Raw genomic sequence first — 24,583 nt, 5'->3', positions numbered from 1 at the left:
GAACTGACAAATAAACAGTTCTCCAGAGTAACTGTACCACTTTTCACGCCATCCATGTTGGGGAGAGGTCCATTTGCTTAGCATCCTCACTGACATCTGGTGTTGTCAGTCTTTTTCTATATTTTCGCTATTAGTAGTCTTCAATGTCAAATCCGCATGTGTTCTGGATTCCCTTTCTCCCCCTCCCCCCGCCCATCATCATGGGCTCTCTCTAAGGTCTTCAGACTCTTCCCATTCCAGAAACTTCAGCACGAGGCCCCCAGTTCCCCTGGGGAACATCTCAGTTCAGCCACTCCCTCAAGTGCTTCTCCTTGCTCCTTCCTTTCTCTGCACAATTGGCAGGAGGACCGGTTAGCATTTGGCACTTCTCCCCCCTGCCCCCTCCCCCCTGTTCATTCACCCCTGCTGGGGCTGCTCGCTGAACAGCAGCTGGGAATTCCAAAGGTTCTCTCGCCCCTACTTCCCTTGATTTCTCTGCGGTGAGGGCTGTGCCCCTGTTGCCCACCTGCTGCTTTTTTTGAAGTTGTTTGTTTAGCTTCTTGTATTACAACACATTTGTCACCTTTTCCTTTCCATTCCCAACATCTTCTCTTCTGCCACCCTCCCTGTAAATTGAGGAGCACCTGAGAAATTCACTGATAATCCATCACAAATGTGTGAACATTCAGGACGTCCCATAATCTTGCCACTTCCTTCCGCATCTTCTTCTGCTCCCCGACATGGTGCAGACCCAGACACCCAGCCAAACCCACCCCTTGTCACTGTATGGGAGACGGAACCATGCAAACGACATTTCAGAGACTATCCCAAAGGTTGTAAAGTGACCGCTCTTCGCGTTCATCCACAGTACTGTTTCTTAGCATGCACGAGGTCCTGAGTTCAATCGCCGGCACCTCCGTTAAAAAAATAATAATAAAGTAAATAAACCTAATTCCATACCCCCTAAAACAAACAAAAAGACCAAAAAAAAAAAAAGAAGAAATCAAAATATCATTTTTTTTGCATTTTATCATCTTATATTCCATGTCTGCGCAAAACTGAATTATCTGGGAAATGATGAGAATGTTTACCTTCTTCCTCAAGATTTGGGAGTTATTTGCATATAAACAGATTGCTAATCATTAAAATATTTTTCTAAGTATCTCTCCCCCACCAAAGTTCTTCTCAGTCATGCTGTGATTACTAATAAATTGAGCATGTGTGGGTTGTTTTAAATCCATTATGTGGTTTACGAGGAAGAAGGAAGGGTCCCTTTTTTCAATCCTTTCTTGTGCTGTGATGGCTGCAGTAAACATTCCTGAGGCCAGAAGACAGTTTTGCCCAGGAAGCAAGCTTCTAGAACGCCTGGTTTTGTTTCTGTTCTCTTGACAGCTTTGGAAGGTCATCATTTTCTTTCCTTGCATAAATACTTCTGAGAGGATAAGTAAACAGGCCAGACTGCTTTGTCAGGGATAGAAGTTTGCAGTGGTCTCCTCTGTCCTGAAAATCATTTTCTCACTCCTTTACCTCTCATAATCTTTCTGGCCTCATTTGTTATCTAGTCCCTTTAAGCTTCTGTGCTAGGGGATGACTTGGAACAACTCTTGACTTATCACTTAAAAAAGGTACAGTTCAATTAAAAGAATCCTGGCAATGCAGGTAGTCATTGGAAGTTTCTTCTTGCATGCATTGTCTCATTTTAGGGAACCAGGTAGAGATTAATGTGCCCAGTTCACAGATTCAGCCACTGAGGCTCCTGGAGGGGGACCATCTAACCCAAGTCATACAGCTGGAAAGGGCAGAGCCAGGACTGGGACAGCAGTTTGTCTGAGCCTAAAACCAGGGATGTGCATTCAATGGTATCATCAAAATGACCCTTTATCTATGGGGCAAATGAATCTTGGCTAAACCAGGCTATTGTCAGCAGCCTTCTCTTCCAGGTCCCAACCCGGGGACATCATTTCTATGCTTGCCTTCAAATCATGGAAGAGCTTAGCATAAATATTTTGTGTGCTTTGAAGAGATGTTGGCTTGAGACCATTTCCCACCCCACCCCCCCAGCCCACCTCTATGCACTTGGGGTGCAGAACTGGGTGCTACACGCAGGAGCAAAGATCATGGGGCAAGCGTCCTGCTTCTGGGGTTCAAGGCAGTAACCTCATTGAGCAGATAAAGACCTCAAGAGCCAAAGGAGCAAAAGAGGAGGAGGGGACTCAATGCAGGGCGGACGCCCCGACTGCTCCCAGAGAGGCTGCAGTGACCTGACCCTGGTTCTGCAAACCCACTGCCAGGAGAGGTGGTAACTGCAGGTGCTCTGCTCTCATAATTCTGACTATAGTGAGTATGGCTTTCATACAGGAAAACGGGGCAAAAGGGGATGGCCGTATCCCAGGTCTCAGCCAGGTCCCTGGGACTTGCCCTGCCACATGAGGGTCCTTGGCTTCACGCAGGAAAGAATTCAAGAGTGAGCGGTGGCAGAGTGAAGGTAGATTTATTCAGGGAGATAGACCCTCCGTAGACAGAGTGCAGGCGGTCTCAGAAGGCCAGAGAAAGGCCGCAGTCTAGGAGATACACGTCCCATGGGCAGAATGTGGATTATTCCAGCTACTTTGGGGAAGGGGCTGAGATCCCCAGAAAGTGGGTCATCGCCCACGTTTTGACATTTTACGATAAACCTTGAAACTGTCATGGCACCCGTGGGAGTGTCACTTAGCTGTCGTGTTACAGTGGGACATTGAAGCTCAAGGTCTGGGGGGGGGTTGAATCTTCCGCCATCTTGGTGCTGATCGCTCTGCCATTCTTTTAATGGTTGTGCCCTGCCCCTTCCCCTCCTGTCTCAGTTTTGAATTGAAAACAAATTCCATCCTTTACCACCACATGTATGAGTCTGTCCTCTGGACAGATCTCTTATGTGGCTTCCATAAAGGGTCAAGCAGAAAAACAAAGGAAGCCCCCATAAACTAGATTTCTCTTGCCAGTAAACTTGCACATAAAATAGGCTGCACAGAGTCGGATCCAATTTTCTTCTTTCCCTTCTACTAGGAAAGACAGTTTTCTAGAGCCACAGAGAAAACGTGCGCTCTGACAGGGTTGTCTTAGAGACTTTCACAGCAACATTTACAGTTCAGTTTTTCACAAGAGCTGATATCGGTCTATCAGCACCTCCCACCCCCATCGCCCCCCCAAACATCACAATCTTTTCCCTTTGTGAGAGGTCATTTCTGAATCCAACAACAGCAAAGGAATGGTAGTTAAGAGAGCTGCCCGGCTCTCCAAGTTCACGCCGTGGTTAATAGGAAATTTTACTGCTGCCAAAGGCATTGCCAGATCCATTTATTTCTGTTACTGCATTTCCTAAATTCTCGCAAAATGTCAATACTTTCTCAAAGCAAGCATCTGCTTTCAGTTTAAATGAATGTGTCACGAGACTTTACACCGGAATCCAAAAAGTTTTCTAAACTGACAAACTTAACAGATCCTTAATTACTAAAAGAAGATGTGCTAAGTATCCGTCGCTGAGATCGAGCCAGGACTGTGAGATGATGTAAATGCTGTTACTTAATGCGCAAGAGAAACAGTCCCACTGCTGTCTAACCAAAGGGAGAATTCCCTGTGAAACTGCAAACGTTTAACGGCAAAATTCACACATTATGAACAAGATCTAATTTCTACTTAATGTTTCTCTTATGAAACCAGTGAGGATGATGTTATTGGTCCCAGGAACCCCTTCTCAGGAATTTTGGAAATTCCTGGGAGAGACTTAAGGGAGTGGAGTTTTGCTCGCAGAATGTTAGGAGTTGTTTATTTCTGTTATGAAGCCTACGTGGATGACACGGGAGCTAAGACTTGGATGCACAATAGAGGACATTTTGCAACAGAGCTTCTACGAGAGAGAAAACTGCCTCTTCCAACTACAGTGTCCCCCATCCATGCACCTCCCCTTTCCAGCCTCCCTGCGTCACCTGGCATCCAGAGTATCGCTCATCCAGGCAAATCAACCAGCTACTGTGACCTTTCTCTTTGGCCCCGATTGTCCCAGAAAGTCTCTTTTCCCCTTCCTTTTACATTTAGCCTCATACCAGGACCAATAGAGCAGGCAAACCCCACACAGTAACCAGGGCAGAGTTTCTAAAAGCATAGGCTGAAGACCACCCTCGACAGAATCACCTGTTACTATAGGGGCTTATTCAGAACAATGATTCCTGGGCCCTACCCCAGACCTGCTCAGCCTTGTGAGGTCTGGATCCTACATGTGACCAAACACTGAAGGATTCTTAAACACTCAGATTTGAGAACAAGATGTTTTAGGTCATGAAGGCTTATCCATCATCAGCTGATGACTCTTTGGCAGATGAAGCCACTCAGAAGATGCAGAGGCAATTAACATACCTCACTGTCCACAGAAGTGAAATGCACAGCCTACAAGGTGAGAGTTAGGTTTTATTGGTGGCCATTTCTGAGGACTCGAGCCCGGGATGACAGCCCCTCAGATGGCTCCAACGAGGCACCGGAGGAGCCAGGATATGTAGGAGTTTTTACAGCAAAGGTAGTCAGAACATCAAAAGGTTACTGTTAGTTAAAGAAAACCGGGTATCTCAGGTTAAGGAATTAAACACTTTTGTTGTAGGGGAAGGTGCAAAGGCCTGGGCTCATTGAAATCATTCCTTTGATGTGCACCTGGCTCTCTAGGGCCAGTGTCCTGTTCTTTCCCATCCTGAGTCCCCTCAGGAGGCACCACTGGGGGTGGCGGCAGAGGCCGGGCTACCTGCTTGTCTGCATCCTGAGTTCCCCCCACTCACTGCTGGGGTGGCAGTAACGGCTGATGACTTGATGGCTGCAGCATCCTTTGTTGACTGATATGACTGGCAATATTTTTCCTTCGTATAACCGGGAGCAATTTTACTCCCTGCTTCTCCCACCCACCCGGGGCTCCCATCAGTGCCAGCTGAACCCTTAACAGAAGCTCTGACTGTTCTCAGTGTCCTTAGGGTGACATGCGTTTCCGGAGGATTCGGTGATCCTGTCTGTGACGAGGCGTGCCCCTGCCTGATGGGACGGGGGATGCACCGAGGTTTCATTTGGTCCATTTGTTCACCAGTTGTGAGATCCTTACTTCAAACTTTCTGTATGGAATTCAGAAAAACCACCTGTGGGCGTGGCTACCTGTATAACGTGCTTGGTGGATTCAGAGGAAAATGTTGTCTTCAGACTTACCCGCTTTTGAATTGACTTGTCAATTCCGTCTAAACGGCGGACAGAGTATTCCCACATAGATGGGGCTGGCACTGATAATAGGCATCCGATTTCCCTCAAGTGCCGATTCTAGAGCCAAAATGGGTGCATTAGGAGGTTTGAATACTGTCTAATGCTGGCCCAGGGGTGATCTGCACTGTCAGAGCGCCTGGCTAATTCCCATCATTAAGAATTTGGTAATGTCTGTCTGAAATTTTCTGCCTCTCTTGTTATTCCTTTTCACATGGAAATAACTGCTTAAAGCTTTGTTTTCTAAGAAGATTTCCTGGCTTGGCTGATAAAAGAGGCTCAAAATTGCTCCCGATTCTTTCTTGCTTAAATATTCACCTTCAGCGATCACTCCTACAGAATGAAGACCCTCTCCTGTGTGCGGCTCCAACGTCAGCTGAGTGGTTGTTGAGCTGTCTGTCTGCATTTAGGTCCCCTCAACCTTGCCTTAGACTCAGGTTTCCAGGGGTTTGGCCTCTGTTCCTGTTATTTTACATGTAGTGCAATGCTATTCATTTGTGTATTTAATGCTGATTATTACTCTAAAAGCCCATTATGGTATCAGACTAGACACAGGAGGAATCACTGAAATGTCTACCTTCAGTTTCTGACGAATAGTTTGACACGTGGAAGTACGTTACTTTGGAAGGAATTTCCAAAACACCACATTCTCCTTGATTTTAGAAATTAATTTTTAAAGGGGAGGGGCTGTAGGTTTTAATGGGTGATTTTAGAAACCTTAAATGAGCTAATGAACCAAAACATACCTACTGTGTGCCAGAGACACAGGGAGGTCAGGTAATGTCCCCAAGGAACACAGCTAGCGAACAGCAGAGTCAGATCCAGTCACTCTGGATTCTGGATGCTTTTAGCTACTGTGCAGAGTTAAGGTAAAGAAACTGCTTAGCCGTGCCTGGTAAATAAGAAATGCTCAATAAATGAGACCTACGCTTGTAACTTTCTCATGACTCTAAGGCTTAGAGAGGTTGCCTCTCTCTCCCTAGGATCACTTCTGTAATATTTAAAGAGCTGTAGAAAAAGATAAAAATGGATAATTATATCATTCTCCTCTGTTCTTTTAAAAAAAGCATATTTAAGGAGATTATAAAACTTATTTAAGGAGATTGACAAAGGTCTAGGAATGAAGAAAAATAGTAAAACCATGGCTTTTAAAAATAACTTAGCAATTATTGAACTTCTGTTGTGCAGATCACTGTGCTAGTCTGTAGGATAAAAGAAGTAAGATTAATAAGACGTGGGTCCCCGCCCATGAAGGAGCTTACCACCAAGTGATGGTCACAGACAGAGGGAGTAACGTTTCACAGAGCAGGTGCAGAAATGCCAGCTGTGGCCCATTGACGGAATGCGCTAACTTTGAAGTTCCAAATTTGAATCCCGGTGTTACGGCAGCTGTGTGCTGGGGGCAAACCACGTGAGCTCTCCAAATCTCCGTTTTTGATTTTTTACTGGGATGGTGGTTGCAAGTAGTGTTTTCTCCATCTTTAAAACGTAGATAATTATGCGTCATTCGTAATGCTTATTGGGAATTAAATAATGCCAAGGATTCACTGACTCTGTCTTTAGCACAGAGTAAGTGGTCAGCAAACAGCCACTGTGAAATATGAAGCTTTTAAACCTTGCCTGTGTGGCGTGGTCACTGGCAGGCAGACTCGCACCCTCCGCTGGAGGCAGAAGTGGGGCTCCTTCTGGTGCTGGGCCAGGGCCCTGGGGAAACAGAGTCAGTCCAGCCCAGTTACTCTTCAGACTGTGGAGCTGGGGAACACAGGGCAGCTGCACCCTTGGAGGCCAGAACAGGGCTTCTAACAGCCATTCCCCTACATCTTTCTTCTTAGTAGGGACTCAAAAAGCAGCCCCCAAACTTAGGAAAGGTGGCATCTCTACGGTTTCTGATTATGTTACGTGTTTAGGAGTGCTGGTAATGGGGCCGTGCTGAGCTGGGCGAGTCAGGGAAGGCCTCCCAGAGGCCGAGTGGGGAGGCAGGGAAGAGCCGTCTGGGAAATGGCTTGGTGGGAATGCCAGGCTGAGGGGCGCAGGACCTGGAAGGCAGGCTTCCTCTTTGCATGGGACCAGGGCAAATCTCTGAGGCCCCTGCGTCTCAGTTTCCACTAGTATAAACCAAGGAGGTTGGTTGTATCCCTAATCCTCACATCAGGTTGGTGGGCATATTCCTGCGGAGCGCTTCCTTGTTAAGAAGCCCAACTTCAGAACTCTAAGGCCTTTTCAGAAGCACCCCCAAGTGATCTTAACATACAGAGAGGGTAGAGAGACAGTGAGGTAGGTGATATCTTAGGTTCCATAGAATAGATGCCAAAAGGCACTCAGTCTGGCTGGACTGGTGGGTACCTGGGTATGCTTGGAACATTGGTCAGAACCATATTGTAAAGGGTTTTAAACTAAGAGTCTATCTGTAGGCAATAGGGCATTCATGACGATTTTTATATAAGAAAGTGTGTTGAAAGCAATGCTCTGGAAAGGATGTCTTTTACTTGTCTATGTATAGTAGAAGGAGAAGAAAGAGGGAACTAGAAACAGGGTTGAACTAAGGTCTTGTCAAGCAAAGCTGAGTCAGATGCGATCCGGGTATAGTAATCCAATAGAATGGTAGGCATATTGCCTCTGCTTTTTAATACGGGATAATTAGCGAAGAAACTTGGGCCACGATGTAGATACGAAAAGCATGCTACTGAATTCAGAAACAGGTTGAAATGAACCTCAGTTCTCATGTGGGCGTTGTGTTACTAAATGACCAAGGAAGGTTCCATTCAGGTAGTTATTTGCTATAAGTTATTATGTCAAAACCACACCTATTTCATTAACTCCTACCAAAGGGTGAGCAAAAGAGGAGATGACAGAGGAAATATATCTTCCCTACTGTTCATCTCCCTTTTAGAACCATAAACAACAGCAACAAAATTACCACTTGGCCATTTCTTGGGCTTTCTTAAAAAAAAACATTTTAAAATCTCTGTTAAGGTGGCATGTGTCTGACCCCTGCTGGTGTCTAATGACTTCCAAAGGCTCCCAGGGAAAAGCAGAGTCACCCAGGAGTACAGAACCAAGAGGGAATTCTCACCTGCCTCAGTCTTTGCATCTTGTAATACTTACACACCACATGAAATTACATGATGGGATGTCTTTCTAAAAGTGTATCGGTCAGTAGAGGCGTGGTAGAGGAACATGCTTTCATAAAGGATTCGAGTTCCCTGCGAATAAATTTGATGCTAGCTTTTCCATTGTGTCACGTGAATATTAATGGACGACCTCCAATATTTAGATTCATAGGCTGAAGTAAGTGGTGATTAATCTCACCGAGTTCATATACGAAAGGTTAAGTTGTCGTTCTGACTGATGTGAGTCATAACAAATGAAAATCGTTAAATCTTTAACCATCAAATTGTTGTGGCTTTTTCTCTGCTGATTTTTGAAGCATAGCCAAGCTAAATTATGTCCCGAGGGACTTAATTTTCTGCCTTTATTTCCTAAGTCCGCATCTTCCTTTGGATTTTGGGAAAGTTTCCAAGTTAATGTTACAGAATCCTTGGAGGAAGAGTTCTGAGTTCATGAAATCAATAGTCAAATTCCCAGGGTTAAAAAACAAGTTTTCATTTAAAAACATGTGCCCATGGAAGAATTACTTAGATGTATATTTTAGAATAGAAACCCAAGAGTTTGTAAACATAGTGGACCCCCATAGAGTCTTACAGAAGCTCTTTAAATGTTTGTCAACCAAATGAATGAGTCAACAAGAAAGCAGCAAATTTCTGTGATGCAAATTTCTTATAACCATACAACTTTGAAGCCACATCCCAAAGAGTGTCCACTTAGGGACACGGGTGTCACACCTTGATATCCAGGGTGGGACTGGGCACCACAGGAGGACCCAAGTAGGAGTTCGCTAGACCCCAATAAGGAGAGGATAGCCCGGACAGCCGCCTCCCTTGGGAAATAGCTCTAACACATAATACACAATGATGTTTGCATATTTGCTAAGTTGAATAGTAGTAAATGCAATGTCTATGCCGCAAACATGATCTTTTCCCCAAGGTCTGAGACTGTCTCCTGGGTAACACTGCCTTGCAACATGCTGCTTCTAGCTCTTGGAAGTCAGACTTGTGGGGTCAGTTACTCGTTTTCCCCTATAAATCTTCATCCTACAGAGACTGAAGCCCTACGTAGGGGTTTTGTAGCAGGAGCTACTCTTGGCTGCCTTTGATAAGTCATGCAGCAGCGCTGCTGGAACCTCAGTGTGTGTACAAGCTACCTGAGAATCTTTTTACAGTGTTACTGTTGACCCTGCATAGTGAAAACATGGGCACACAATTCAGTAGGGGCAACCGGTAAAGTTGGGGACCCTTAGGCTGAGTGCCCTCTGTAATTCCAGGGGTTCTGCTTTTCATTCCACTTCTTTTGCCAATTACAATGTCTAGCATTTAGCAGGTGGTCAGTGTTTGTGAAATTGTATTGGTGGCAAAGCTGATCATGGCCAGTGTGTATTTTTGGCTTCAGAGATATTGACATCAGGCTAATGACTCAGTGTTTCCCCAAGCGGCTTACAGAAAGAGAACTTCCACCCAGAATAATGGTGATAACTTTTGGGTCTTGAGTCCTCTTTGAATCAAAGCTGTAACCGCTGGGAGAAGACTAACATGAAGACCACCAGCCCCGATTTTCAGTAAAAACATGACAATAAAACAGCGGACCGTTCTTGGCCAGCCAACAGTCACAGTACCTTCTAATTTCACAAATTATGTATAAAAGGTGTCTCTCTCTTAGGTATGAAAACAAAGATTGGCGTGGGCAGCTTGGGCTGGCTTGTCTCTGGTAGGTGGCTCAGCCCTCGTTAGGAGCCCAGCCCCCAGGTTCTCTGGGAGCTGAAACCATCCTCTGCCACTCAGGTCATGCACCCAAAACCGCTCCCCCTGAAGGTCAAACTTTCTGGTAACAAAGGTTGTACACTTTCAAAAAGTGCACAGCAGGAAACGGAAGGTAGGAAAATCAGTATCATTTCCAGCTTAATGTCTGTTTCCAGGGAGAATTCAGAGACAGAAACTTGTTAGCACCTTGAGAAAGTCGAGTTCAATTCATTTGCAGTAAAATCCAGAGTGAATCAGTTAATCTTTGCTGAAAGAAATGAGATTTTAAAGTCTCATCAGAGGGTTTAAATCAAGTTTTATTAAAAGATGTTCTTTTTTTTCCCCTCTTACCATCTCTAGGTCTCAGGAGAAAAAGGAAGAGGCGATCACCTTACTGAAGGATTCCATTAAATATGGTCCCGAGTTTGCAGATGCGTATTCAAGTTTAGCTTCATTATTGGCAGAGCAGGTAATTGTTTATGTTCAGTTTCACTTTTTTTTTTTAATTTTGCTGTTGAATGTATAAATTAAATTACACAGATTTTTGTACTGATCATTTAATTTGTGAGTTCATATTGCACAACTAATCTCTATGTCAGTTTTCTTGACAGAAATTACCAAACCAGCTTTCTCACTGTAGTGTGCTCTGTGTCTGTAGGTGGCGTTTAGATAGAATGGTCAATTGTAGGGCATTGATACATTCCCTATCACTTTGGGTCAAAAATCTGTCAAGAACAATTCATGATATTTGCTGGTTTTATTTCTATTTACTTATCATATATTTCTGGGGAATTACTGATGGACTGAGATCTCTGAACTCAATATGGAACCAATTACCAGCTATCTTATAGACCTCATGTCTTAATGCCTGTTAGAAGATCACAGAGTCTTGTAGGACAGGCTCCTAAGAGAGAACATTTCTCGTTAAACAGTAGGGTATTTTGAGTCCCCTCCTGCTTTTCGCTGTGTCTGAATGATCTGATCCCACTTTTCAGTGTCCGAGAAGCATGCCCCCTGCTCTGGGGAAAACAGAAGCTATCTTCTCTAAATTGATGATACAGTTTTGTTGACACACAAAAGTGCCCTCGATAGACTGTAGATTCTGCTATCACACGATTGCCGGATTGGCTTTAAAGTCGAACTCAAACTCAACACCATTGAAAGATGCTCTGCAGCACTGGCTCAAAGTAATGAATGATTGGATGCTGCGCGTCAGGTACATTGGAGTGCAATTTGCATTTGAAAAACTTTGGAGGTTTTACCAGGAAACAAAATCAGGACATTCTATGGGTATTTAAGTGTCAGAAATGTTAAGCCTGGTTGTCTTGCTCTGATAGTCTTCACAGAGTATGGGTGGGCTTTAGACAAAAGCTCATGTCTGTGGTGGGTGTTTATTTTTTTAATTGATAATTGCTGTGCAATATTATATAAGTTACAGGTATACAGTATAGTTATTCAGTTTTTTTTCCATGTTTAAACAGATATTTATTTTCTCACATCAGTTTCAGGCAGGTTTTTCACTTCTTACAACTGCTTTAAAACTGCTTCTTTCTGCACCCCCTAATTTGCCCCATGCCACATGCTCTGGCCTGGGAAAAGAGATTTGCCTTTGTAAGTTATGTGCAAAATTGTCTTTGAAAATCTCATCTAAGAGTTAACCACACTCTATTTATAGCTATTATAAAACACTGGATATATTCTCTGTGTTGTACAATATATCCTTGTAGCTTAGTTGATACCTCATAGTGTGTACCTCCAACCCCCTCCCCTTTCCTCCTCCCTACTAATTTGTTCTCAATATCTGTCAGTCTGCTTCTGTTTTATTATATTCCTTAGTTTGTTGTATTTTTCAGATTACACAAATATGTAATATGATACGGTATTTTTCTCTCTGTCTGACTTAATTCACTTAGCATAACACCCTCCAAGTTTATCCATATTGCTGCAAAAGGCAAATTTTCCTTTTTATGGCCAAGTAATATTCCACTATATGTATATATACCATATCTTCTTTATCCATTCATCTGTTGACGGACACTTAGATTGCTTTCATATCTTGGCTATTGTAAGTAATGCTGCTATAAACACTGGGGTGCATGTATCTTTTCCAAATAGTGTTTTTTGGGGGTTTATTTTTGCATATTATACCCAGGAATGGAATTGCTGGGTCACATGGTACTTCTATTTTTAGTTTTTTGAGATGCCTCCGTACTGTTTCCCTTAGTGGCTGCACCAATTTACATTCTGTAGTGGGTGATTTTTTCTTTTAAGAGAAGATTTTATTTAAAATTTTTGAGGGGTGTAACTCAGTTTATATGTTTATTTATTTTTAATGGCAGTACTGGAGATTGAACCCAGGACCTCGTGCATACTAGGCATGCCCTCTACCACTGAGCCGTACCCTCCCCACTGGAGTGGGTGATTTTAATGCATGTTTCAGCACAGTGTTTAAGCTAAAATGATGATGGTTGTGTTTGGCTTGCATTGAAGCAGACACAATGGGAGGTTTCTGAAGAAAAGATTGATTCCATCATTATTCCCTTTTCTTATCTCATCCTGGCTCCTTCATTTTCATAAGAAGACCCTCTCCCAGCCTCTGCCTGGCTGGATGTCTTGCAGCTACTCAGACAAATGACACATGCTTGTGTCTCAGGGCCTTTGCACTTACTGTGCCCTCACCTGGAACACTGTTCTCCCAGACACCTTAGAGTTCCCTTCCACATATCATGCTGGTTTCTGCCCAAATATTTCCATATCGGAGGGTGGACTGTGATCACCCTTTCGGAATAGCTACCTCCAACTGCCCACCATGTTCTCTGTCATCTTGCCCGGCTTATTCCTTCCCACAGTATTTATCACCATCTAACATACATGTATCTATCTGGGATCTTTCTCCCACCACTAGACTATTTCCATGAGCCAGTCTCCATGAGAATAGCTGCCTGTTTTACTCATGGCCTTTTCTCCATGTCTGTCACGGTGTATGCAATCAATCAATTTTTTATTGGAAAAAAATTTTTTAATTCAAATATAATTGATTTACAATATTAATTACAGGTGTATAACTTAGTGATTCAATACTTTTATAGATTATGCTTCATTTAAAGTTATTGCAAAATAATGGCTATATTTCTCTGTGCCATACAATATATCCTTATTGCTTACCAATTGTATACATAGTAGTTTGTACTTCTTAATCCCCTACCCCTGTCTTCTCCTTCCCACTTCCCTCTCCCCGCTGGTAACCACCAGTTTGTTCTCTATCTCTGTGAGTCTGTTTCTGTTTTATTATATGCATTCCTTTCCTTTATTTTTTAAATTCCACATAAAAGTGATAACATAGAGTATTTGTCTTTCTCTGGCTTATTTCACTAAGCATAATACCTTCCAGATCCACCCATATTGTTGCAAATGGCAGAATTTCATTTTTTATGGCTGAGTAATATCTCATTGTGTGTGTGTGTGTGTGTATAGCACATCTTTATCTACTCTTCTGCTTAAGGACACTTAAATTGTTTAAAAATATGGAATGCTTCACAAATTTGCATGTCATCCTTGTGCAGGGGCCAGGCTAATCTTCTCTTTATGATTCCAATTTATTTATTTATGTTGATTGAAGTACAGAGTGAATAAGTGAATCACTGTGACCTGAAGAATGTGTAGTCCCTCCAATCCAGTACCTGTCCTAGATTTCACTCTTATGTTTAAAGTAGGGCTGGGCCTGTGAGCCACGCTGTTTCGTAACTGAACTGTGCCTCCGTGTGATGTCCTTGTCTGACGCTGAGGGACAGCGTGAGGAACAGCTCTGGGAAATTACTCCTTCTGACCACAGGGTCAGGGGAGGGGTGAGGCCAAGACCTACTGCATCCTTCAGTGGCTTCTGTAGGAGGACTCAAGGGAGAAATTTCTCTCATGTCTCGGTGTTAAAATGGCAAGGCTTCTCCTGAATAACACTTTTTTTTTTTTTGCTTCATTTTAACCTAATGCATTGAAAAGTCTTACAAATGCTAAAAAAAAAAAGTCAACTCAGTTCCGTCCCCCTTGGCCCCATCTCCGACTAAAAACCACCCGGACAAGATAGTCTGTTTTTCTGTGTGTGCTGCTTTCCCTCCTTAGTGATTAATTTTCCCTCATTATTGATTTTATTCCATATTATGTTCTGTATTTTTTTTTCTGGAGGGGAGATAATTAGGTTTATTTATTTACTTTAAATGGAGGTGCTGGGGATTGAATCCAGGACTTCATGCATGCTAAGCACACGCTCTACCACTGAGCTATGCCCTCCCCCATCTATGTTCTATATTTTTGAAAGCTGCCTCAGTTTCTCTCTGGAATAATAAGATATAAGTAAGGAAATAAATAAATACAGAATTGCATTAAGAGTTTTATATATATCTACCCCCCTGCCAAAATAAAAAAATTAAAAAAAATACATCCATAAATTTTTTAAAAAGTTATATATATATGTGTATATATGGGTGTGTGTGTGTGTGTGTATGTATATATGCATGACTGGATCATTACGCTGTACACCAGAAATTGACACATTGTAACTGACTATACTTCAATTAAAAAAAAAGAAAAAAGAAAGTTAGACTTCCAAACAAACAAAAAGAGTTCCCAATCATGTCTTTTTTTCACAGCTTGCTGGGACAGATAATAAGCATTTAATTGCTCTTCTTGATGAAAATTAGCCTGGAGGTAATTGACAATCTCACCTACCCAACCCCAGTTTTGACACAGCGCGTTGCTTTGGGGGAGCTCTCTGCAGGCGTTCACGCCGTTCCGTCTTCCTGTAATGCTGCCTTTTCTTCCTCTCATTCTAAATCCTTCCCATTTTCCAAGATTCAGTTCAGGTTCCACCTCCTCCCCCACCTTGCATCTACCCCCTCCATCTCACAGTGTGTTAGATTTCCTTGGAGCTCCTATGGCATTTGGGGGAACACACATCAACTCACAAACTAATGATATATTTTTATTTCTTGAATTAATATCCTGAACTATTATTTAAACAATTGTTCAAGTTTATTTCTTTAGAAAAGCTGTGTTGTCTTTGTCGTGTCTACTCCTTCCCTAGGGCCTTAGGGGAACTTCACTAAGTAAAGTGGGCGGGCATTCGCACAGCATCTCTGGACGTGATTTACCTTGGGAATCAGTTCCCTTCCGCTGTGCTGTTAAAGGCATCTGACGACAAATGGGGCAGCCTGGTTCTAGACCCTACTTCACAGTAACCAGCCGCACAGACTAGAGTAAGGAGTGCTTTGCCTCTCTGGGCCTCAGTTTCCAAATCTGAAAATTGATAAATATTCTAAACACTCTTTACTGTATCTTACGACTCTAGCATTTTAAGAGTATCTAAAACTATCTTCTTTAACACCAAGCGCTAATGAATATTTTCATGAATAACTTGACTCCACTTTAATTATCGTTTCTATGTAAATAAAGTGTTAACATGTTAAGATTATGAAAAGCAATTTACCCTAATAAAAATCCAAAAATTTTAAATTGTATTCCTTTTGTAAATTGATGAACTTCAAGTTCATGAAAAGTTACTCTTTTTAAATGTCGGAGATGTTTGATGATTGAAATTTATTATGTAGTCCATTCTATTGCTATTAACAAATTTTATAGACATATATGTCCATAAAACATATAGTCTATGTGATTCAAAAGGGCCACATGTATACTTTTCCCCAGTTTAAGATATATCAGATGCCTTATTTAAAGTCAATGACACGATAAATTTAATTTTTGAGAAACACAATGGCAAATTGATGTAAAGTTATCGCATGCCGCATAGTCAAAGTTATGAACGCTTTTTAAGAAAAACAAGTGATGACTACAACCGTGACCTTTTCCTACATACAAAGGTCACAACTTTTGCCAGTCTTTCGACTATATTTTAATGGAAAACACTATGAAATCTAAGAATGTAATTGAAAGAGGAAAGGTTCTTTCTTCTGCCCCTTTGGGCATTGATTTTAACCACTGAGAGAGAATGCAGCTGTTGGGCATCATTCAGGATCGCTTTCCCTTTTGACTTTCAACATTTTGAATTCTTTAATAAAAGAATGCTTCCAATGCACAAGAAAGGCACAGAGAGACTGTCAGAGAAAAACCCAGCTAGCTTCACATCCTTCAGTATCAAATGAATTTATTTCTTGGTGGCACAACCTTATTTAACAGCTTTCCAGAATTTCAAACACCCCGAGTATATGAAGGCAATGTTTGCAAACCTTGGTTAGTCTGTAATATACTTGTGAAACCCTCCGTCCACTTGGCAGGTCATCTTCCAGTGCCACCATCTGTGCACGGCCCACACTTGCTGTGGTCGTGGGCCAGTCTACCGTTAGGAAACGCTTTCCTATTCTGAGCTGAAATCAACAGTCCAGTCATTCGCTCTCGCTGGACCGGGCCCAACAGAGAGCTTTTAGAGCACAGTGTCTGAGCACAACTCTCTTGTTACTCTTCTAAACACCTCTTTTCTACGCTAAACTTGTTTCCTTCAACTTGCTTCTCATTTACCCTGGTTTCCAAGTACGTTCCTTCTGGTCATGTGCTTTCATAGGCTATGACAGAATATGGCTCCCAATGGAACTGGCTTCTTGAATTGCAGTTCAGTAACTTCAGGTAGAACAGAAATACTTCCCTGGCTTGAGACTCTGTGTTTCGATTACATGACACCCTTAAATGAATGATTTTCCCTGCTTAGCATCCACGTGACACTTCGGCTCAGATCGAAATCCCTAAAAAAATGTGAATGCTGTTTCATCCAGGTCTCACCCAGTTTGCAGGCAAGTTTTATAAACCTGGGTAAAAGGATTCATCTTTGTGTTTAATTTCAGCTTCTTTATATCAGCCTGAAATTTCAAGTGTTCTAAGATTTCTTAGTCTTTTTTTCTACCATTCGTTGTATCAGCTTCCTTTCCTAGATATTTCAATTGGCAGATGAATATGAATAGCTTCTAGTTACTTTATGTTTTGATGTTCAAGTTGCAAGGACAGTCGCGGGTGGGAAGCTCTGCATTGTGACTACAGAATCTTTCTTGAGGTTGGCCTCCATTTTACCCAAGATTCTACATACAGTTATTTAACTTTTGATTAACTGAGTGAATTATATTATCATCTAACTTACCTCTCCCAGTCTTGTCTACAAGGGTGTTCTGAGACACTTTGTCAGACACCTGCTGAGATCCTTCCCCGGATCTAAGGTTGTGAGTCTATCAAAACAAGGAAGCAAGGTCCGTTCGACCGGCCCTGCCCCTGCTGCCAGCGCACTGCTGACTGCGCATGTCTCTGCCTCACCACCAGTAAAACCAGGAGTGTCGTAACCCTTCCTAGCTAGACTTCGCCTGCAACAAATACTGTGCTCCTTGCTCTGCTGCAACTTGAAGGTAGCAAGTAAATCTGTTTGGACACAGTAGAGGATTGGAGAAGGGAACATTTGAAAAGTGGGTCAATAAATCGAAAACACATTACCTGGTGGAGACTATGGAGGGCCACGGTGGAGCACAAGTTTGAAATTGATAGAAAATGGGAGACAAAGGTAAGCGTCTGGGGAAAGAGTTTTAAAACATGTGAGGAAGAAAATCTTGTGGAAATACGGGGAGTATTTTGGAGGAAGCTTCTAAATGCATTCGGGGCGTGAGTGGTCGAGAGCCTTGTTTCGGGCAGACAGCGTGGGATGGATAGACTCTTCTGTGGAAGAAGAGGCCTCCTGCACTTAAGAACTGTCTGCACGTGAGGACTGAAAGAGAGGAAAGATTTTAGGACGAGAGGAAGCGAAATCAGCTGCGACATTTCTTCTCAGTTACACAAGTAATATGAACATATAATGGAGAGAACGGAAAAATTAAAAAAAGAGAAAATAAAATATGTCTTTTACCCATCATATCTGGAAACAACAAGTGTTACCATTTTTTAAAAAATATCCTGAGGTCTTTTTAATATACTTAATTTTTTTAATTGAGGTATAATTGACATATAACATTATCTTGGTTTCAGGCATACAACATAAGGATTTGATATTTGTATATATTGCAGAATGACTATCACAATAAGTCCAACACCATACAGAGCTATAATTCTTATGATGAGAACTTCTAAGATTTACACTCATATGAAATGCAATAGTATTACCTATAGTCACCGTGCTACACAAAACATCCCCAGACTTATTTATCTTATACCTGAAAGTTTGTATCTTTTGATCCCCTTCACAGATTTTACTCACCCCCTACCCACTGTCTTGGTCAGTGTATTCTCTGTCTCTATGATCTTGGTGTTTTTTGTTTTTGTTTTTGTTTTTTGGCGAAGGTGGGGGTGGATTTAAGTGAGATCATACAGTATTTGTCTTCCCCTGTCTGACTTATTTCACTTAGCATAACCTCTTTAAGGTCCATCTGTGTTGTTGCAAATGGCAAGATTTCATTTTTAATGGCTGCATAATACTCCACTCTGTGTGTGAGTGTTTGTGTGTGTATGTTTGCATATGTGTATATCACGTTTTATTCATTCATTCATCAGTGGACACTTAGGTTGTTTCCATGTCTTGGCTTTTGCAAATAATGCTGCAGTGAACATGGGGGTACAGATATCTTTTCTAGCTAATGTTTTCTGTTTTCATGCTTAACATTCACATATAGTTGATATCCTGTTCTTTTCACTTGCCATTAAGTTAAATATAATATTATACAAATTTTCATGATGCTAAATGGCCTTCATAAATACCATTTTAATAGCTACTTACTGCTTTATGCAAATGATGAATTATAATTTACATAATAATATCCCAACTGTTGGTCATTTGGGCTCTTTTGAGGAGGGCAGTGAACTTTTCCTTCTTTGGCTTTTTTAAAACAGTATTTTGAATCACTTCCTAACAATAGATTCCTAGAAGGAGAATTCCCATAGCAAAGAATATCAGCCTATTTCATGGCTTTTGAGATATATCGGTGAGTTGCTTTCTAAAAGAATGGTACCAGTATGCTCTGCCACCAGCAGTGTGCAGCCTTCACGTCTTGAATGTGAGTGGAGAATTTAAATGGAAATAGCATGTGGACAGATGGCAGTGAGAGAGTTCAGGGCTGGAAAGAGTTTTAGGACTTGAAATAAATGAATCCATATTACAAGTAGGTAATTTCTCTGAGGGGAAAACGGCTAGTAGTGTGTGTGGGGGGGAACCTTCATGAATTTTTCACCTTCTTGCTTTGTAGATAAAAATGTGAGGTGCACAGAATTAAGTGCTGCTCAAAGTCATACAGATAACTGGTGTCAGGACCTGGGAGCTCGACCCCTCCCCCACTGCTCTGTCGTTGCATGGCACTGGGGTCCCGTGATGGGACGGTGGTGATGGACCGTGGTTAGTGAGGTTGGGTGGACAAGGGGCCAGGTTGGAGAGGGCTTAGAAAAGTGGCAGAGGAAACCCAGGAAGATGAGCTGTCATAGGAATTAGATACATAAAAGGATCCAGAAGAAAGATGCCCCTTGGTGCCTCCTGCAGCACGAAGTCAAGAAAACAGATCAGAAAATGAACTCTTTGATTCAAAGTCTAGGTGGTCCCTGGCTCCCCGTGAGCATGCAGAACTGGCTGCACTCCAGCTTCACAGATAGGATTGTAAACATTTACAAGCCCGCCATCATTTTTAAGCAGCCCACAGTTGCTGTAGTTTACATAGCTCACGTTACACTAGCCGTAAAGGAAATAGAGTTAACATTATGAGTCTGACCCACTGTGAGTTATTGCTAGCCCCAGGTTTACAGCCTTTTGAAAAACTCAGTTAATTAATTTGATAACACTTAAATAAAATATTTTTCTTTTATGCATTGTGGGATATGACTTCACCTGATACAAGAATGAGAAGAAAATTGGAACAATAAAATGAGTTAGAAGCACAGATCCAAGAGTAGAAGAGGTCAGTTTCTCTCCTTTGACAAACGCCATCTTTTGGATAGATTTCAGCCACGTATGTACCACTGCGTGGTGGTCAGGTTACCTTGAACTGAACCCGACCTCAGTAACTTACTGATTTAATTCTTCAGCACATATTTATCGAGCACTTAGGTAAGACCAAGGATTAGAAATTGTTGAAATAGCAAAATATGGAGCCTTAACTCATGGAGCTTAGCATCTTGAAGGGAAGGCTACCCCTAAGCAAAGAATGACCCTCCTCTCCCCAGTATCTACAAGTGTGACAAGTGTGCAAAGAGAAAGTGCCAGTGGGGATGTTATCAGGACCTAACCTAACGTGGGAAGGGGGGTATGGGAAATGGGGGCCACAGAGTGATACTTAATCTGATACCTGAAGAATTTGTAGATATCGACACGGTAAACATGATTAGGAGAGCTTTCTGGCTAGAGGAGCTAGACTGTGTGAGGGCTGTGGAGTAGGGAACAGTGTGAAGCCGTGTGCCTGGAAGGGCAGAGAATGAGGACGACGTGGCAAGGGAGAATTCTGGAGGTGGAGAAAGCTACAATTCTATGCAAATGTAGCCCCTCCCCCTCCTCTCCTGGTCTCCTGACAGTGTTACACACCCGTGGTCGCTTACACCTGTCATCCTTTCTCTTTAGCTTTTATTTTATGATTCTTGGCATTTCCTGTTTGAAGTGATTCTCTCTTAGTTACTGAAGTTGTCACAGGGTGATGTTGACCACAGTCTGCTGGGTGATGAGAAAATTCAGGATTAGAAATACCGAACATGTCCTTGGTGAGGAGGAATGCCAAGTTAATTGATTCATTTCAGTCGAATGAGGAAGAGAATTAGACATCAAATATTGGCAGCACGCTTCTCATAAACGTCCATGTCGCTGACTGATGGGGGAAGAACTGTTTTGCAAAGAAAGTAAAAGCCAAGGAGAGGGTGAGAATGCAGGCGTCTCTGCTTATGTTTCGAGCTGCTGTGTCTTGAAGTTTCTTAGAGCAGTCATTGACATGAGTCTAAACACCGAGTGGTCCTACACGTCCCAGGTTGGCGATAGTAAGTAAAGTCATTTGGCTGATGGGGAGATATCTTATGACTGTGTGCTCTTATCATTGGCCAGAGTGGAAGTACTTCTAGAAAGCAGTTCAGATGCGTGGCCGTGACGTCAGAGCACTGGCACGTCCACCCTCGTCTCCATGGGTCTGTCCCTGGTTTGGAACACCACACCCTTCACCCCCATATGCTCAGTGCCTGTGGTTACAAGCCACTCATTAAGCCAGCTGTTCACAGAGGGTTGACTGGGACCCCTGAGATCCAAGATGAGCTGTACAGTTTTTATAATAATAATGAGTAATTTGATTTTTTTAATCTCACTCTCTTTAGAGGCTATATGATGTACTTCACAATCATGAGAATAAATTATTAAAATCTTCTCCCCTTTCCAACTAAATGCCTGTGTGAGACCAGGTTTTCTTGGTGTACTTCAACTAAAAAGCATACAGAAACAAAATTTGGGAGTTTGAGATTTCAAATGTTAGCCACCATATATAAAAATAGATTTAAAAAACAAGTTTCTTCTGTATAGCACAGGGAACTATATTCAATATCTTGTAACAACCTTTAGTGAAAAAGAATATGAAAATGAACATACGTATGCATATGCATGACTGGGACGTCATGCTGTACACCAGACACTGACACATTGTAAGTGCTCTTCAAAGGAAATGAACAAAAAATTTAGAAACAGATTAGTACAAAAGTAAATATGAGAACCCAGCTGTCTTCTATCAAGCCAGACATTTAAAAGGCTTAGAAAAGTGGAAAATAACACCACTATTTTCACTGTTTTTTTTTTTTTTTTTGCTTTGGAAAATATAGTTATTTTTCCTATAAATGTGTTCTGTTTCCATTTATTATTAAATAAATAATAAATATTCATTTATTTAATAAAAGTTCCCTAGCTTCTTTCCTGTTGTAAATATTGATAGATGTAGCCTGCATAAACAAAGCTCGTGGGATAGGTCGGGGGGCAGGTGCAGCTCAGTGGCAGAGCACGTGCTTAGCATGCACAAGGTCCTGGGTTCAATCCCCAGTCCCTCCAATTTAATTAAAATAAATGAAATCAACAAAGCTCTCTGGGGTAACTTCTAGAGTGCGAAAGTGCCCTAAAACCGAGAAGTCTGAGGATTGCTACACTAGGTCCGTGTCCCTTTGTCCTCCTGCAACTTGAACCATGAGAAATCTTTTCTAAGCGTATCACCTGGAGAGAGTCAATTACAGTCAAAGGTTCTTTTTCAGAAGACCTGCTTTTCACTTTCCGTTCCTTGAGGGAAAAAGCCTGCCATGCCGGTAATTGCAGTATGTAAAATGGGGAGATGTTGACTGCGTTTTCTCTCTCCCTCAAGGCCTGTCTTATTTCCACCCCACTGAAAATGCTTCTGAGCGTTGGAGAGGAGCCCGGGGCTGCATGCTACCCATTTTTCTCCACTGCCCTGAAGGCTGATTTCATGCTGAGGCAGCCATTGGGTTGGGGGCTCTCGTGACAGTGTCGTTTGTCAGAGCCATTCTCTGGGTCACAGGCATTTTTCATTAAAGTTGCCCTATCAATAGCTGGTATTCATTTCCTCCGGCTCTCACAAGTCAGTAGAGACTGGGGATGATCAGCTTAGGTCGGGAAGTCTAGCCAGAGGAGGTGAATGAAATCGAACGTGAGGGAGAACACCGAACGTGAGGGAGAAAGAATCCTCCTCTTTAAGGTAAATGCATTGCCTTCCAGAGAAGGCGAAATTTATTTTAAGTAAACACCGAGAAGGTGTTTTTCTCTCGCAGTGATGGTTTCCTTTTGCTTTTCAATAATTGGAGTTAATCATTCTCTGAAATGTACAGTCAAGTGAAAAGGGAAGACAGATATTGAAAGCATTTTTCATGGAGCCAGAGTCTCGAGACTGCCCTTGGGGTTACCGAGGGCACGGGGATGTGGTTACTCGCCCTTGACGTGGATGGTCTTTTAAACCCCATTACTTCTTTGGACTTTGAGAATTGCACTTCTAGTAGAGACCCAAATAGAAGAGCAGTTTCAGATGAAAAAGGTGGAGCAGCAAGAATGGGGGTGGGGGGAAGGTCAGATTAAATCAGAGACAATAATAACTGCGCTTGAAAACCGTTGTATTTGACTTTGGCAAGTTGGAATGCGAGGACATCAGTTTTGTTCCTTTCAGGAAAGACACTTTCAGCCCTCCCACAGTTTAGTTATAAGGATGTCTTTAAGATCTCACGTAGCCATAGATTTTTTTCAAGCACGTCTTCATATTCGCAGCTGCTGGAGTCAGTGTGCAGCAGCGTTCCTGGGCGTTTGGATCGCGACAGGTGTAGAGAATCTGTCTATCCAAACACAATCTGGGCGTCACTCGTGGTTGCCTCCCAGGTACCTTGTGCTTCTCCCATGACACTGTCATTACAGTGTCCCCTTCTTGTCTGAAACCCGCTCAGTTGTCGAGGGGCAGGGGCAGGATTGTCTCATCCACTCTTCTGTCTCCACCATGTCCTTGGCACGTGGGTGGCCCTACTGGCGGGTACCTCTGGGTGACAGGTGCCAAATCAAGGGGATGAATAAAACAAAATGCCTCGATTCAAGGAGCTCAAAGACAAATGAACTGAGGAATACAGCTCGATGTGAGTGGTGTATGAAACAGGTAAGCTCCGGAGCTCCGATGCCCTGGCCGTGCTACTGCGGCCACAAGCCTGTCCAAGCGGCATTTTAGTCAAGTTTCAAATTTCTTTCCCATCAAATCTCTTTAATTAACCCTATACATGAAAAAAAAAAAACACAGCTAACTTGAATGTTCTTCCTTTTAATTTTTCTTAACCACCTTCTGATATGGAGGTTAATAAACATTTAATATTTTAGTAGAGCAACCAGAGAAAAAAGACCCTGGCTAAGCCCAGACTAGGTAATCAATTCCTGAAACTCTTGAGTTTCTTGTGTTACCACCTGACCAGGGTTAGTGTTTGACGCTAATACCATCTTTGTTTCTAAAGGGGCTCAGGAAATACTACTCCTAGTAGCAGTAATAAGGGTAGAGGCTGATGTGACCCATTGCTGACTATCTGCTAAGCATTATACTAAGTGTTCTAATGCATTCCATCCTCACAACAACCCTCTGACATAGGCACTGTCCCTGTTCTACACCTGGGGACATAGAGGGGAAGTAAGGTCACAGGGACAGTAAATGGTGGAGTTGAGAACCCAATCCATGTGACCAAGCACTGTCAGCCCAGTTCTTGCTCAGTGTGCCGTTGCAGAAACACATGCTGAATGAATGGCAAATGGGTAAGTGCCCCATAGTATTCTCTAACTGCTCATTTGATTGGAGTTTTGTAATTTGTGTCTGGCCTGTCTCCATTTATACGCGCGCACACACACTCACCAATTTCCTAGACCTTCAGTGGGTGAGATTTTTATAAAGCTTTTCTTCTCTTCGATAGATTGAAAGATATTTTGAGATTTTTTTGTCTTTAGCTCTTGAGTTTGACAATTCGTTAAGCTTGGCAATGAGAAAACACATGTT

At 42.4% G+C, this 24,583-nt stretch overlaps 1 protein-coding gene and 1 non-coding gene across 5 annotated transcripts in view; one reads left to right on the top strand and one right to left on the bottom strand.

Annotated features, from left to right (window-relative positions):
• Positions 1-24,583, top strand: part of TMTC1 (transmembrane O-mannosyltransferase targeting cadherins 1) — a 239,362-nt gene that overhangs the window by 193,785 nt on the left and 20,994 nt on the right. For all 4 annotated transcript variants that reach the window (XM_074357366.1, XM_074357367.1, XM_074357368.1 and 1 more), the window contains one exon: positions 10,455-10,563. In XM_074357366.1, the coding sequence (XP_074213467.1) occupies positions 10,455-10,563 (109 nt within the window). The remainder of the gene's footprint in view (positions 1-10,454; positions 10,564-24,583) is intronic.
• LOC123614481 (U6 spliceosomal RNA) lies at positions 13,613-13,718 on the bottom strand. Its single transcript, XR_006721891.1, has one exon. It is a non-coding gene; the product is annotated as a U6 spliceosomal RNA (small nuclear RNA).

Source organism: Camelus bactrianus, chromosome 34 (assembly GCF_048773025.1).
Source record: "Camelus bactrianus isolate YW-2024 breed Bactrian camel chromosome 34, ASM4877302v1, whole genome shotgun sequence".
NCBI lineage: Eukaryota > Metazoa > Chordata > Mammalia > Artiodactyla > Camelidae > Camelus > Camelus bactrianus.
The sequence above is the reverse complement of the archived record's forward strand: the minus strand, read 5'-3'. Positions and strand labels throughout refer to the sequence as shown.